This window comes from Sinocyclocheilus rhinocerous, unplaced genomic scaffold, assembly GCF_001515625.1.
Source record: "Sinocyclocheilus rhinocerous isolate Xijiao unplaced genomic scaffold, SAMN03320098_v1.1 scaffold450, whole genome shotgun sequence".
Lineage (NCBI taxonomy): Eukaryota > Metazoa > Chordata > Actinopteri > Cypriniformes > Cyprinidae > Sinocyclocheilus > Sinocyclocheilus rhinocerous.
The window spans coordinates 324,968-341,489 of NW_015653457.1; the positions used below are offsets into that span (position 1 = coordinate 324,968).

Here is a 16,522-nt window from a genome sequence, read left to right on the forward strand (position 1 = left end):
TTTTTTTTTTTTTTTTTCATTTTTATTTTTCATTTTTATATGATTTTTAACGTTTTCAAACCTAGAATCAGCAAGCTTTTATTTTAGCATGTTGCCGGCAAGTAAATAAATGCAGTGCCGGTTTTAGCGCTGCCGAGTGAAGAGCATATGTTGATGAAATGTCACAGTTTTGCGTTTCACTCAAACCGGCAGCGCATCACCTAGATTTATGCCTTCAGTTTGAATGGAAATCGTATACAGTATTAGTTAGTCGATCTAAAACAGTTATTGTGCATTTACAGCTGTCAACCATGTCTGTGAGCAAATGAGCAGTCTGAACATATTTACACATCGCATTTTTATTTCCGTCACGCATGCACCCCTGTGTGTGTGTGTGTGTGTATAATATTTATTATTGGTTAGTTTATATGTATTTAACTATATTAAATAATAATAACTCTTGAAAAAAAGTTACATTTGTGTGGATTTTTTAATTTTTAATTTTTAATAAAATTGTACAAAAAAATTTTATAAATACGTTATTTATATATACACATTAAATAGGCGTGTATAGATATTTAATATTTATAACATTTATTTAAATGTATTTTAATTTTATGGTATTAAATACATGCAGAAATATACATACCTGCATACTTGCACACACACGTATGTATATTATTTATATATATATATATATATATATATATATATACACATACATATGCATATACACAGTGTGTATATATGTATATAATTCATAATAAAATTATGGTAGTAAGAACATTGCTACAGTGTCAGTGAGATTTTAATAGAACTATTAATGTAATGTTAATGTAGAGGCCTTTGAAATGCATGTATCAGATGTGAGGCATGATCAAGTGGGTTAAACGGACAATGCTGAAACCCACATTATTCCGTGTGGTCCTGGTGATGTTGCCCCTGCCAGCACGCTCTCACTGACATGCTCTCTTCTGTTCTGTCATATTAGCCAGTGCAAGAAGAAGTAGTCCGACCACGAACGCGAGAAGAGCCGCGCATCAGAGAGGACGAGTACCAGAGAGCACGCAACCACAAACCTGCGAGGTACCACATCTCCAACTCCTTAACACACTACTCACACTGTCAGAAGTCCTACCGGAGTCTCATGTTTCTCTCCGTTCTTTACTTCAGGCCGCCTCCTCCTACACAGCACTATGAGAACATAAACCCGAGCTACGCGTACGCAGACAGCCCGTACTCCCCTCGCCCTCCGTCAAGACCAGAGGCGTACAAAGGTTCACATTGCACTAATGAAGCATGATTGTTCAAATTCGAATGACTTTTTAACTATGGCCGTCTTTATCTCCTCCTCTTTTAGGTGCCCCCTACAGGCCGTGACCGTAAGTCTCCACTGCTGTCCAATCATGAGTCCGTTCGGCCCTTTATTTTGTGAATCAGTAGAGGAGAAAGCGATTCAAAAATACTTTGAGGCTTTCGGCAGAAGCTACTGACACTTTATTTTATTTTCCCCTCTTCGAGTTTCTCAGTTCATCGCATCAGATGAGCCAATGTCGTCTCTTCGTGTTGTGAAAGAGTCTTTTACCCTGGAGCTATGAACTACTGGGCGACGGGTGCTTCCTGTTTGCTTCTCATGTTGTTGTGTTATTGTGGATGACTGGACAGGAAGGGATCTACTGCACAGCTCTTACGAACATCCCTTTTCTCTTGGCATCTATAAATGAAGATCCGTCTTGATTCCATGTTGAGTTCAGGATACAGCAGTTTTCCAGCAGTTTTTTGTTTTTATTTAATGGAAAACAAGCTTGAATTTATATCCAGCACAAGTTTGTGCCATGTATTTATTGATTTATTTTCAGAGGATATATTTTATTTTTTGATTCATATTTTAAAACGCTGATTGTTTTACGCTTTCCTCAGTCGACCCGAAGAGACTGTTAGCATAAACTGGGAGTGATCCAATTTATGGAGATGCAAAATTCCACTCATCGTCTCAACGTCTTAAGAAGCAGGTTCAGTCTTCGTATCAATCAAATATCAAGGTGAGATTGTCAGTGCTTCTTCATTTTGCCTTCATATCATTGAGAGACTCTTTACTCACTGAGGGCTCACGTACAGCTAGGGTTCGAGACGCTCAGTCTTCGGGTGCCTTTGTTTTTGTGATATTTCCCCCTTCGCCTGCAGTGTCTGTAGCGATTCTCTCATCTACTTCGTAGGTACTTCAGGGTCCTATTCATATGCTCCAGTGTTCAAGTACATGCTGGCTGAATGTGAACTCTATGGGGTCTAAATGAATTTTGTCATCTGGAAACAAAACAAACAAAAAAAGATGGCCACAAACAGCTCTACTCCTCATTTTTTTTATTTTTACGTTTTATTTATAATTCAATAAAAATCGAAAATACAAGTTAAGGCATGTTAGTAGCATTGCTATTGGCACAGATGTAAACCGTTTTCTTGCTTGCATCATCATATGCAATTCATGCTAATATATCAGTGTTCGGATTTGCAGTGCTTTGCATTTGGTGGCAAATTTACTTTAAGCAGGGACATAAAAACTGACCAGCAAATAGATCAAGGCAGCAAACAAGTGACTGGCGTTTATCTGGCACTTTCTATGAATAGAGTACTGAAAAAAAACAGGACCTGAAAATCTATATTAAAAAAAAAAATTTTTTTTAAAAGTTACATTTGTTTGTGTCAGTGGTTTTTTTTTTTCTCAGCAAAAGTTCCATGAAAATAAGTGGATAACATTCAGAAAAGTTTTTTTTTTTTTTTTTTTTGATTTACTAATTTTTTATTCCTTGCTTTTCTTTGATTTTTTTTTCTTTTGCTTTTTTGTCTTTTTTTTTTACGTTTCGAACTGGTCTAAATCAAAATATAAAAACCAAATTTCTCTGATTTTTGTAAATTTTTCTTGGTTTATTTCTTACAGAGAACATAAAATAAACTGATTACAAATTTTAAAAATCTCTAAACTAAAAGTATACAAAAACTCATAACCATTCATTAATCTATCATTCGGTTGGAGTTCACTAGTTTGGGACCAAATGCTAATTTATTTATTTATATATTTTTTTTTCATCAAATAATCAGAAAAAATAAGTGCGTAACCTTCAGAAATGTTTTGTTTTGCTTTGCTTTTTTGTTCGTTTTTTTGTTTTCCACTGCATTTCTTTGCTTTATTTTATTTTTTGCATTGCTCTTTGTTTTTGTTTATGTTGCTTGCTGTTTGTTTTTTTTGTGTGTTAGTGTTTGTTTTTTGTTTAAGCAAATCTCTTAAATACAATGTAAAAACAGTTTTTGTTTTTTTTTGCAATACATAAAACATCCCAACCCAAGACAACAGCAATTAAATGGAAGCTTTAAAATGAGTGGATATACATGATGAAATGCTAATTCTGGTGGTTATCTTGTGCATAAAGGTCTGAATTACGAATGGATGAGGAAGTCTAAATGCCAAACTCTCCTGGGCAGGTTCACCTACTACATGCCAAAGACTGTCACGGTTACTTGCGCGTTGAATAGCTGCAGATCCTCACAGGTGACAGAAAGCCTCTCCTGTGCTTCTGCCTCACTTTCCTTGCGCTCTACTGCCATCCAGCGGCAGCCATAAGTATTTCTTGTAGATATGCGTGCCATACATTTACTGTGTTCGACCTTTTTCTTCTTATGCGAATATGACTCGAGGCACTCCATGGTAAGAAGCTGAATATCTGCAGCGCCCACTACTAGAAACAATGACTGAAATCCTGCTGTTCATCTCAGCCACGATTCCTAGCAATGTGCACTGCAGGTCAGAAACGGCAGGTAAACAGGTTTTATGCAACATCTGAAACAAAACAGGAGTATATTTCTGAAATTTCATCCACATAACCTAATAGCTTTACCGGGAAATGATCTTTGAGCATCAGTGCTTGATATTACATTTCAAGCAGTATCTTGCAGTGTGACGCGCAATAATTCAGCTAAAACTTTTTTCAGCTTTATATTTCAACATGTAGCCTATTTTATCAAAACACTTGTTTCGATCGTATTTAAAAATGTCACAGTTTGTGTAGGCTATAATCATCATACATGCTGCGTTTATTACATAATATAAACTTGGGGGTTATATGCAGTGGTGTAGTGGTGCCTGGAGAAGTGGGTATACTCTTAATTTATGTCCCCATTTTTTTAAGCAGCCCAGCAAAGGATGAACAGCCTGTGTTATAAACAGTGACGTAAGACTAGTCTTGCATATTTAGTTCACCCCAAAATGGGCCAGTAGTATTTGCAAATTTTCACTTACTGTAACTTCTGCTACTATATGGAACATTTGTACTTTTAAAATCAATTTATCACAGAGAAAATTCAACAAATGCAGTGAAATGCAACAAAGCCAATTAATAAAATGTTAGATTTTCTGATAAACACCTTCTACATATAGCACATGCTATAACTAAAATTAGCCTAGGCCTATATTCAAGTGGGCCTACTTTCAAAATATTAAATGCATCAGAACATGCTAAACCTATTAATTTTTAGTATGAAAAAATAAAGCTATAGGCTAAGTAGTATTAGCTACTATATAAAAAAAAATAGTATTTAAAATCATTTTAAGTAGCTATTACGGACGGCTTTCTGAGTCTATTTACTCCCTTTCCGTTTCTGTTGTATTTTTTTTTTTCTTTTTTTTTCCAAGTTTCTATTTTTCCATTTTTAAATCTGATGTAGCAGTAAAACGAACTGCGGCACTTTAAAAAAAATCACCTTGTAAACTGCATTTTTAAAATATTTTTAACTCCCTTGTGGTTCTAGGATTCTCATTTTATTTTGAGGGCACACACAAATAAAAATAAATAAATAAGTTAAGAACAGACAACAGCACTTGACGCGCCATCTTAAAAACGCAACGCAACGCAACGCGTCGTGAGACGCGACACAACTAGGCTACCAAAGATCTGAGAAGTGTAAATGCGTGCAAAAAAAAAAAAAAAAACGAAGGAGCCCACCATACATGAACACCTAGGCTCTGTGTAATCAACTGTAAGTGTTTATTTTTATCGTATTTAACACCACATCCAACCACGCGCCACTTTAACCTGGCTGTCAGTTGCGCAAACTGCTCCTCACTAATGACAGCGGCTTACCTGAGAGAAACGCCGCAGCAGCGGTCCGAGCGCTCGTCTCGTGTCGAAACATGGATGGTTACACACCCAACGCTCAGAGCTGACAACCTCCAAACAGTTTTAAACCGCTCGCCTCGACACTTTCTCCTCCGTGAGTGTAAAGTGGAAGCTTTTAGGTGTGTCGGCGCGCAGGAGTGAATGTGGAATAAAGCGCTGCTTTAATTCTCTACATTTACTCTGTTCGGGCCGATGAGCCTGCGGCACATCTTCAGGAAAAACCGGTACAGGTGGTCACATGAGGGTGTGTCGACTCACTGTGCTAATTAATCTCAAACAGGTTCGATATGCGTGTAAAAACGTATTCTGTTGAATAAAATACCGATCAGACTACTTGAAAATAAGTCCACCCTGTTGGTTATTTAGTTTTTGCAGAGATGGAACCTCCAGTCTTGAAACTCGACTCGAACTTAAAGCTTAGGCTAAGTGAGCATTTTTTCCCCCGACAGGCTTTTCCCCATCTTAATATGCAGAGGGAATTATAAGTGAGTCATTTGTAGTTTTTTTTTTAATTATTATTTATTTGCTTGCTCTGCAGTGTTTATAGGGCCTACAAGTAACCTGTAGTAGCCTAGGCTACAAGTAATGCTCCCTCAGAAAATCCCTCATATTCAGTCCACACTTGACTAGTGTGGTTTAAAAAGAGAGAGAGAGAGAAAGAGAAAGCCACATATATTCCCATAGTTATGTGTCGTTGGGCCTCGGGCTGTGTTTCCAGGAATGACATCGGACAGGTTTGAGAGCGGCAGCCGCAGTCCTGTAGGGCACACACTATGAGTTTTGACATGAACGAGTAACTGACGTTTGACTGTTTGTCCAGTTACACTTTATAGCTAATATTTTTAGTAAGTTTCAAAAGTAAGTCAGTAAAGATGACATTACACCCTAACATTATATAGGGTGAATTCAAGTAATTTGGGACACATTTTGCCATTGAGATGACTGGGGAAAATGGCCTGATTATCCTGAATTAACTCTGCATGATAGGAAGGTTTAATGATAAAACTGATGAAAAATTAAATATTTAAAAATGTCAGAAAACTCAATATATAAATGGTGTTTAATGTAATATATTAAGTATATATTTTTATTTTATAATTATAATTTAATTTATTTTATTAACTGATAAAATAAATATATTATTCTATAGATATATTAACATTTTTGTTACTTATATTTTTGGACTGGATATTAGTGGATTCTTAAGAGCTTGAGCATTTGAACTTATAATAGCCTAAATAGAATATCCGTTGGTGTGGACACTAATATAGTTATCGTTCTAGGTATGAACAGGGCTTTTAGTTGTAGAATATGAGTCAAAGAGTCTTTTTCTTCTCTATTCAACCACTCTTAAATAAAGACGCAGATTTTTTTTTATTATGCTTACTTTAAGGGATAGTTCCGCTAAAAATGATTTACTCACCCTCATGTTGTTCCAAACCAGTATGAGTTTCTTTCTTCTGTTGAGCACAAAATAAGATATTAAAAAAAGAATGTGCACAACAGAAGAAAGAAACTCCGATTTGGAACAACTTGAATGATTTTCGAGTGAACAGTTTGCTATGCAGCGCTGATAATGTGCTTTCCAATCAGACAGTATAAGGAAGGACCACAAGATGGCACTAAATTAGGCCATTATGCACTATTAATGCACTATATAAAAAAAAAACCTTATCAAATTTGTCCTTTTCTGCCTGGGACAAAAAAATGGGACTTCAAATCATGTGGCTTTTTGAGGAGATGTAACAGAATGAAATCACAGGGAATTGCAGGAATACATGACTCGCGCGATAAAACTAAAGAGTATGTGTTTGTACATTCATCATCTTGAGTACTGGAATACATTTTTGTGTGAGAGCCAAAACATACAGTAGATCACACTGGTGTTTCTGGCATGGTTTCTTTCTGTTTCTTTAAACCTAGTGTTTACTTCAAAGTGTCACACAAACAAGTTCTGCGTGAGTCTCTGAACAAAAAAACAGTTCTTCGTTTTCACAATATATATTGAAAAAGTTTGTTTTTAAGGTGTTTTACTAAAATAAATGACATAAAGCATTTAAAAAGTTAAAGGGATGTTTAACAATAAATAAAAAAATAGATGAAGGCATTGCAAAATGTTTCCCAGGTTATTTTATTCTGACCTTCACATAAAGTTGAAATCTGAATTGAAAAAAAAAAAAAACAGTAACATAAAAATCCTTGCCGTTAAAGATAGAAATACTCACATACACTGGTGGTCAAAAGTTTGTTATAATTAATATTTGTAAATGTTTTTGAAAGAAGTCTTTATGCTCATCAAAGCTGCATTTATTTGATAATAAAAAAATAAAAAAAAACGTAAAATCAGTAATAATGAAACATCTTTACAATTCAAAATAACTGTTTTCTATTTTAAGATCTTTTAAAATGTAATTTATTCCTGTGATGGTAAAGCAGAGTTTTTCGCAGTCTTCAGGTTCATGATCCTTCAGAAATCAGAAAACACTACCATTCAAAGGATTGGTGTAAGAAATCCTGAATAAATTAATAATGAAACAGCTTTAGAATTCAAATAAACAGTAATAAATTAATTGTGTAGCAGTATTATTCACTATTAGTCTTAGTGGATGACATGAACTTGCCTTCCTGATTTACTAGTATCCATCTGCCCACCCACCCATTTGTTTCCTGTTACAATCACAACCCGCAAAAAGGAGGAATCATGATTATAAATGGAAACGATAAATATATCTTTTAGATTTGTCTGTGAGTAAATAGGTGTGAAACAAACCATAAGATTAATCATGATCATGAAGCATTTATCATCAGAAGGAATGCGCTGATTTATGTAGTTTGAATGTTATCACATCATTTCACATGAAACGCTACTCATCTCTTTCCACCCTAATGCTAGTAAATCAGAATACAAATGCAACAGTTTATTTATAGCATGCTTTTATCCGCATTGACTTATTTTAAAGGGGTCATATGATGTTGCTAAAAAGAACATTATTTTGTGTATTTGGTGTAATGAAATGTGTTTATGCGGTTTAAGGTTCAAAAAACACATTATTTTCCACATACTGTACATTATTGTTTCTCCTCTATGCCCCGCCTTTCTAGTCATGTCTTCTTTTGGAAGACCAAACTAAGTAGTTTAACATGGCAGGCTAGAGTGAGCGGAGGCCGGAGGTCTAGAGTGAGTGGCGGCGGGTGGGCTTGAGAACGGCGCGACCAGCGGATTCGACGAAGGAGCGTCCGGCGGGCTTGCGGAACCAACAACCTTCTGTTTTCCAACCCAAAACTTTGAGCGCTACACACTCGAACCAGAGGAGTTCAAGCTAGATATTTCCAGACTGCTTTCAGGGAAATCTGACCTAATGTCCTGTCCACGAATGACATGACAGTTGATTCACACCTACTCTCACGATAATAAATAGCAGCCCAGATTTCTCAGCTTGCATTACAGTACAGTGGACACACAGTATTACCGACTGAAAACTCTTTGAGTGCATTCGTCTTCTAATCCATCAATGGCTCTTCAGCTCATCGGTTATATTCTGTCCATTACTGGATTATGTGGCCTTATTATAGGCACATTTACAAATGAATGGAAAATACTTGGACATGACAACGACAAGACCGTGATTCTGGACAAATACAAAGGACTGTGGATGGAGTGCTCAGTAGACAGTTCGTCTACTGTGCACTGCACAAGTTACAATTCTCTCCTTCATCAAACCTGTGAGTATCTGTGCAGTGGTTTATGGATCCATCTGTCGTCTGACTTCTGTTCTAATCGCTGCTGTGTGTTGTTGCAGTTGAAATCCAGGTGGGCCGAGCAATAATGATCGTCAGCATCGTCTTTTCAAGCCTTGCAGCGCTGGTGGCCATTTCTGGTCTCAAGTGCACAAGATGTATAGAAGAGAACGAGAAGTTGAAGGATAGAGCTGCCTTCTTAGGGGGAATCCTTTCTGTGTGTGGTGGTGAGCTCAACACAAATTTAAAAAACCACAAATAAACTGGAGCCAGAAACTGGAGTGAAACCGAATTTGTATATAAGTTATTTTATACAGTATTTGTTGTATTTCTAGGTTTTTACTTAAAGTTAAACTAATATAATATTTCTTTGGAAACCATTTACATGCGTTGATGATTAGAAAGTTTAAAGGAACAGTATTTATTTTATAAGTTTTTTTTTGTTAAATTAATACTTTTATTGACAGCAAAGACATTTATAATGTTACAAAAGATTTTCTTTTCAAATTAATTATTTTAAACGTTCTATTTATCAAAGGAGAATAAAAATACACATACACTACAGTTCAAAAGTTTATTTTTTCTTTTCTTTTTTCTTTTCAAGGATGCTGGATAAAAGACATTGATAAAGACATTTATAATGTTACAAAAATGTATTTAAATAAATTATTTTGAACTTTCTATTAAAATATTTCTATCAAAGGTGAATAAAAAATACTGGACATTTTACATGTAAACTTTTTATTAGAAATTAATACTTTTATTCAGCAAGGATGCATTAAATTGCCAAAAGTGACAGTAAAGACATTTTATAATGTTACAAAAGATTTCTATTTCAAATAAATCATTTTGAACATTCTATTCCTAAAAAATGTAATACAGTTTCTATAAAAAACATTAACTGTTTTCAACATTGATAATAATAGAAGTAGTAGTTATTAATAGTTTCTTGAGCAGCAAATCAGCATATTAGAATGATTTCTGAAGGATCATGTGACACTGAAGACTGGAGTAATGATGCTGAAAAGTTACCTTTTTCATCACAGAAATAAATTATATTAAAAAATATATTCAAATAGAAAACTGTTATTTTAAATTGTAATAATATTTCACAATATTATGTTTTACTGTGGTTTTAACAGTAACTAGTGTACGTTTATATTCCTGTGAGATAACATAAAAACGTGTTACAATTGTCTTTGATCTCCTCTACAATTAGAATTCAGCCTTATTAATATTTGCGTTCTTCTTTCTATCACCAGGTCTGTTTGCATTGGGCATAACCAGCTGGTTTATATATGGAATTGTAGATTATTTCTTTCAGAATGACACAGCGACGGAGAGGTAGGTGTTGTTCTGTTTCATATTATTTCTCATTGGAGCATCATGCCTTTAGGAATCTATAATGTTGATGTTCAAGACTGACTACCTGTGCTGGGTCTTTGTAGGTATGTGGTCGGCAGATCTCTGATTGGTGCATTTGTTGCATCTGTGCTATGTTTATTCGGAGGCCTTCTCTTATGCGCCTGCAGCGTGACGCATCTACAATCCAACAGAATTCTCAGCAAGCATCCGGTCTCCGTGAATCCTGGACAAGACTATGTTTAATGATCCTGAGACCATCTGAATACCTAAACTTCATCTGAACTATTGTTAACTGCTGTGTATTCGCATCTATTATTCTTACATTTACTAACTCACATCAACGTGTTGGTATGATTTAATAGCTTCTGATGTATGTTTAGATGTGTGGCACGGGTGCCACATTGAACTTAGACCTGTGAATCAATTTAGCTGCTAGAAAAGGAGAAGGCTGGGATTGCTTAACTAACAGTTCTGCGTTGACCACAGAGGAAGGGGGCGTTATATCCCAGTAATAGTGTTATTGTAGTAATTGTGGGGATGTTTATAATATTTTAAGGTATTTTTTAAAGACGAAGAAGATTCTAAGCTTGTAAGACAGCTTCAGCATTTCATGCTTGGTTGTTTGTTTTATAATTAAATAATTTCAGTATTTAACTTTTTTTGTATTAAAAATCAAAATCAGTAACCTAGTATGTCTCTCTTGTGACTGCGTGATGCTTTCTTGTTGGTTTCACATCAAACGCTGGTTTGAATGGGTTATTGGCGCCATCTTGCGACTCAAATATTTACTATGACTTATAATCATGTCATTTTAATATTCGTGGTATTAAATGTTGAGGATAAAACTGTTAGATGTCTTCAAGCTCAAGAGTATCAAGGGAGGGGGCTCTGTGATCTTATATCAACTGACAAACGGTAAAATATAACAAGTTGAGAGAGCTTGAATTAGTAACAAAAATATAGCCATATTGTTGAAATGTAAGGATAGTCCACTAGGGCCCTATGAAATTCATGTTATTTTTTAAATTTTATTTTTAGGGGGAGGGGGGGTCCCTGAATATGTTTTACATTTTCCCAAATTCTGCTTTAATTAAATTTTAATAATCAAAACAAAAAAAAAAACTTAAAAAAATAAATAAAAAACAATAGGACCCTATGAAATATGTAGTCTGCCCCCCCCCCCACCAATTCTGTGTTATGTACTTACATTTTTCTGGCAATCAAATGATGACATAAAACATTAATTTAATTAATTAATTTTTTTAATCAAATGAAAATTTCTTTGGCAAACACAGTATTAGGTTTAGGCTACTGCTAAAATAAAACATGGAGGAAAATTTGTGTATTTATTCCTTAAAAATAAAGTTTTTAATTAAATGTTTATTATTATTATTAGGAGTAGTAGTAGTAAGTACATTCTACTGTACAACAGTAATATATGTCTGTCACAATTTCTTCAAGTTAAACTTTTATTTTGACGGGTTGCCGTGAAGAGTTGTGTTTGGGACATGACCGTAGTTTTTTTTCTCAAATGAAACGGTCAAATGCTCATCAAGTGACTCTCAGGGAGCAGTTTTGGGGTTGTTGTTCATGTAATATGTCCTCATTTAGTGAGATGGCAGACGCTGAAAACACCGGCTTCATATTTAAATAGTCTTTTTGCGATTCAGTATCTCTATATTTCGATATTCAGTATGCTTACGCCAACGTGACGGGGCTTGTGGAAAGTAACGTTAGAGGTGAGTTTAATTTGGCGGCTAATCAGGCAGAAATTCTATATTGTCGTCGCTTACACAATACATTTAGAACAAAATAATTTTTTGTGTTTAATGATTTTGATTATTTATTTTCTGTGTTGCATTGGACTATTTTTCTTAGCGGAAGCTTTAGCACCTGAATTATCCCTTGCATATAGGCCTAGCCTACTCGTTTAAAAATGTTTTTAATCTAACGATAGCATATCGGATTGATGTTGTAATGGTTGATATAAACGTATATTGAACATTGTGGATTTTCAGGAGAGCTGCAGTATGATTTCTATCCTCTAGAGGGAGACGTTGAATCGGCGACAAGAGGTCTTCGCTTTCGAAGGCGTTGTGAGGATCTCACTAGAAAGTTCTGTGTTCGTAATAGAGACAAGACTTTAAGTTTGTATTTTAAAAGTACTTTTTATGTTCTAAATCAATATGTCGCTGTTCAATAAATAAGAAGTCAGACAGCTGCGGTCGTCATCATGGTAAACATTGTTATTTCCTTCTTGTGTGGGCTGTAGGGGAGGAGTCAGCACAGAATGGATGGGAGGGACGGGGGTCATTGCTGAAATGTCACCAGTAATGGGTCATTCATCATGAGTGACAACGAAACTGCGTTTAAGCTTAGAACGGTAGTTAAGCCGTCACTTTCATTGGCCTGTTTCTTCTGTAAGATCCCACACTAGACTCACCGGGACTGTGTTTATTCTTCACTCCCAGAGCGCATTATTTTGCGCACCATTACGCAGCAGCTTCAGAAGATGGATGTTAACTCCAAAATCTACGGCTTATTGACATGTTTCCTCCAGTCACTTCTACTGTCATCGACCACCCTGGAACCGTTCGATCTGCTTTACGATAACGGAGTGGAGGCTTTTTATAAAGGAGACTATGGCAATGTAGTGCGGTACATGGAGAGCGCGCTGAAGAGTTTCTCTGAAGTGCGCCAGACCAGAATCAGATGCAGGCTGAAATGCAGTGACCAGCATCGCTTTGACAGCTTTCTGACTGATAAGATTTTTGAAGTGATTCTCTATAGGGCGCATTGTATAAATCAATGCACCGAGGGAAAAATTGGAGCCCAATCCATGCATAAAGTTAGTGAGGATGTCATTCAAGATTTCAATAGAAGAAGTCCTTATAACTACCTGCAGCTTGCCTACAGAAAAGTGAGTACAAGTTTTATAACCGTGACAGAGCAAGGTTCCGTTTAAAAGCACAGTGAGGTGCCTACAGAAGCAGTATTTTGAGCGTCATATGAGCTCTTGAACGTTTGAATTGAACATTTCTGAGCATCATTATATCTGTTTGAATTTAACGTTGTGCGTTCCAATGAAAACTGTTGAATGACGCATCGAGTCGAACGTTTGGAATCAAACATTTTCTGGAATTTGTGTTTATTATGTCATGTATGTTCAAAGCGAACATTTTTGGTTAACGTTGTGCATGTGCAGGTCATTCAACCCGAATATTTTTACGCGCTCGTTTATCTTTGAAGGTTCGAATCAAACTTTTCTTTGTATTATGTATGTTTGAAAGTTCAAATGAAACCTTTTTGGTTCTAAGCGCCTATGCTGGCCAGTTGTCTGTAGGCAGCTCACTAACTTTTGTGACAGCCTTAGTTTTCTGTCAGTCTCCCTCGTAAATAAATGGGAATTGGAATTTATTTTGTGGTACGACATGCTCGTTACGCAATCCTGAGAGCTACTGTAGCCTCCTACGGGGATGGGATGGGACAGAGGAAAACTCTAGAATGTTTGTGTGTCTGCACGTCTCATAACGTCAAATGATTCGCATTCATTTTAATCCTCCCCAAACTTTGTTACAAGTGGCTCACGGTTTAAAGTGTGCGATACAGAACACAGTTTGGACTATTAAAGCCCTTAGCCTAAACCAATAAATCAAGGATATTCTACAAAACAACAAAACGATTCTGGAAATTTCTTTAACCAATGAAGTAAATATTTTAGGTTTGCAGATTTGTAGATGTATGAACATAATATTTCAGTTTTTTCCCACGTGGTATTTGATTTTTTATGCTTTTTTCCTTTCTTTTCTTTTTTTTTTTGTGTGGATACTATCATTACCTTAGTAAATTTTGTGAGGTAGTTGACACCTTTTAGATTTTTAACAGGTTGTCAGGATCATATTGCAAATCCAGAGCTTTGAAGTATTAAAGGAATAGTTCATCCTAAAATGAGAATTTGCTGAAAATTTACTCACTCTCTGGCTCAAGATGTAGATTGGTTTTTTCTTCTTCATCGAAGCAGATTGGAGAAATGTAGCATTACATCACTTGCTCACCAATGGATCCTTTGCAATGAATGGGTGCCGTCAGAATGAGAGTCCAAACAGCTGATAAAAACATCACACTAATCCACAAGTAATCCACACCACTCCAGTCCATCAGTTAACGTCCTGAGAAGTAAAAAGCTGCGTGTTTGTAATAAACAGATCCATCATTAAAGCATTTTAACTTGAAATCTTTGCTTCTGGCTAAAATATGTAATCCATCATAATGCTTTCTCCAGTAAAAGAAAAAAAAAAAAAAAAAGAGTCCAATATATGTGATTGGCTGAATACGTCAAGCGTGTGATGGAAATGTTATTCCCCTTAACATACTATGATGCTGTGTCTCCCGGCACGACGAGACAAAACCAATAAAACCTAGTGCTGGGCGGTATACCGGTTCATATCGAATACCGGTGTTTATTTTTGTTATGATATGAATTTGGCTTGAGAACGGCACGTCTGGCGGGCTCGCGGCAACCACATGTGTCAACCCCGCGCTGGACTCCGCTTTGTCCACGGTGTAAGCCGATCCGGCGATCCACAGCGCGAAGTTGATGTATTTCCTCAGCGACCAGCACGGATCAGCTCCATCGTTTTTGCAACTTTACAGATCTTCTTTATGCACCAAGAGCTTGTAACACTCCAAAGAGAAAAGAAAAATTGAAATCGCATCATATGACCCTTGTCATATGATGCATCATATATCACGTCCTTGTCCTTTTTATGAGCCTTTAACAACCAATATTTTATGATTATTTAAAGTGTCAAAGAGCCTATATGCAGATTTTACAGATTTTAAGTTGTTTTAACTCTGTTTTTATTTGCAGAATAATTAGAATAATAAAAATAATGTTTCAAGTGTTTATAAGTAAAGTATTATTGTTTTCTATATTTTAAGCTATATCTGCTAATACGACACAGTATTTACTAAATAATAATAATATAATTATTATTATTTTATGCCATTATATTGCTACAATGTTTAAATTAAAATAATTTATAATTTAAAATTTATATAAAATTAAAATAATGTAGAATGTAAAGTTAAAATTAAAATGATTAAAATTATTATTTTTATGCCATCATATTGCTACAAAGTTTGAAATTACTATTATTATTATTATGTATGCGATCTTATTGCTACATAGTTTAACATGGTAATTCTATAAATTAATATTCTTATTTAATCTTTCAGGGGCGTTTCCTCCGAGGAGGCAAGGGAGACAGTGTCAGTGACAGTGACAGTGCCTCAAAAGTGGATGAGAAAATAATCGATATTACAAAAATAAAACAACGCAAATATGACTAAATATGACATTAAAAGTCTAAAAGTCACTCGTTTTTATAATATAACACTGTCCAACAGCGACACCCGCAGGTAAAGTTACATGGCCGTGGGAACTAGGGGTGCTGCAGCACCCCCCGCCGCAGGGCCGGGTCTGAGATTTTCCTTGTGCCCCTCGATCATCCCCAAGATTTTTGTGATAGTTTTGTGATTAATTATTTATTAAACTGACCAGAAATATATAGCCTTAGTGCGACTGTATTTTTCTTGGGTGCCTCGCGGCGTGCGTCCCTACTTCTCCCCCTCACACTCGCAGAATTTCATGTGAAATGTTCACGCGATATTACCGTAATTTTACATTCCGACTTGTAAAAACCTTTCACGTCCTTGTCCTTTTTATGAGCCATTTTCCGAAGCTTTCTCGCTTCTCAAGACGGCGCCCCGTCCATCACATAAGCACAGCTCTTTAATTGCGCTCTAGTCTCTGGTCAAAGTGCTCAAACCACTGTAGCCTAATGTAATCTATTAACTACGCACATCATAACGTTTTAGACAAGTAGGCTACCATATTATGACAAAATATTTTAATAAGACTGAATTAGTATTTAACCTGACCACGTTTAATAAAAAGACATTTTAAGTTTAATTATAACACCGCATGTCCACGATTATTCAAACAACGAACAAATTATACAGCGAGCAAAGAACATTTACATTATCAAAGAATATCACTGAATTCAGTCTAGCGTGAGTGTAAGCACTCTAAAAAAGCTATGTTATAATCAGTGATGTTGTCTGCAGTGTATGATGAATCAATCTCTTATTTACATCGTATGTACATCGGCACTTTGTTGTTTCTGATAAAAGAATTCGCCAAAGTGCACTTACCAAACATTTTGTGTATCAGCGATGTTAATATTTAGTAAAATCCCCTTAAATAATAG

At 35.7% G+C, this 16,522-nt stretch overlaps 3 protein-coding genes across 5 annotated transcripts in view; all 3 read left to right on the forward strand.

Annotated features, from left to right (window-relative positions):
• ccdc50a (coiled-coil domain containing 50a) overlaps positions 1–2,619 on the forward strand; it is a 23,863-nt gene extending 21,244 nt beyond the window's left edge. Inside the window, exons 10-12 of the mRNA XM_016521905.1 lie at positions 971–1,065; positions 1,153–1,256; positions 1,340–2,619. Of these exons, the coding sequence (XP_016377391.1) occupies positions 971–1,065; positions 1,153–1,256; positions 1,340–1,359 (219 nt within the window). The 3' untranslated portion in view covers positions 1,360–2,619. The remainder of the gene's footprint in view (positions 1–970; positions 1,066–1,152; positions 1,257–1,339) is intronic.
• Positions 2,620–3,301: 682 nt separating this feature from the next.
• LOC107715710 (claudin-1-like) lies at positions 3,302–10,819 on the forward strand. 3 transcript variants are annotated; one of them, XM_016521888.1, is made up of 5 exons: positions 3,302–3,789; positions 8,721–8,870; positions 8,948–9,112; positions 10,148–10,229; positions 10,334–10,819. In XM_016521888.1, exons 1-5 carry the CDS (start codon positions 3,720–3,722, stop codon positions 10,491–10,493), a joined length of 627 nt encoding a protein of 208 aa, XP_016377374.1. In that variant the 5' UTR covers positions 3,302–3,719; the 3' UTR covers positions 10,494–10,819. The 3 variants fall into 3 exon arrangements, with proteins under 3 accessions (XP_016377374.1, XP_016377376.1, XP_016377375.1); XM_016521890.1 differs by having other exon boundaries at positions 10,418–10,819; XM_016521889.1 differs by lacking the exon at positions 3,302–3,789 and having other exon boundaries at positions 8,660–8,870.
• A 1,765-nt stretch (positions 10,820–12,584) lies between these two features.
• LOC107715694 (prolyl 3-hydroxylase 2-like) overlaps positions 12,585–16,522 on the forward strand; it is a 49,373-nt gene continuing 45,435 nt past the window's right edge. The window contains exon 1 of the mRNA XM_016521869.1: positions 12,585–13,170. Coding sequence (XP_016377355.1) covers positions 12,763–13,170 — 408 coding nt within the window. The 5' untranslated portion in view covers positions 12,585–12,762. The remainder of the gene's footprint in view (positions 13,171–16,522) is intronic.

What these genes read in the sequence shown, in the direction of transcription:
- LOC107715710 (XM_016521888.1), top strand. Translation starts at nt 3,720, where the DNA reads ATGACTGAAATCCTGCTGTTCATCTCAGCCACGATTCCTAGCAATGTG. An exon ending in TTCTCTCCTTCATCAAACCT is followed by an intron (nt 8,871 to 8,947) that starts GTGAGTATCTGT and finishes GTGTTGTTGCAG; the next exon opens with TTGAAATCCAGGTGGGCCGA. An exon ending in AATGACACAGCGACGGAGAG is followed by an intron (nt 10,230 to 10,333) that starts GTAGGTGTTGTT and finishes GGGTCTTTGTAG; the next exon opens with GTATGTGGTCGGCAGATCTC.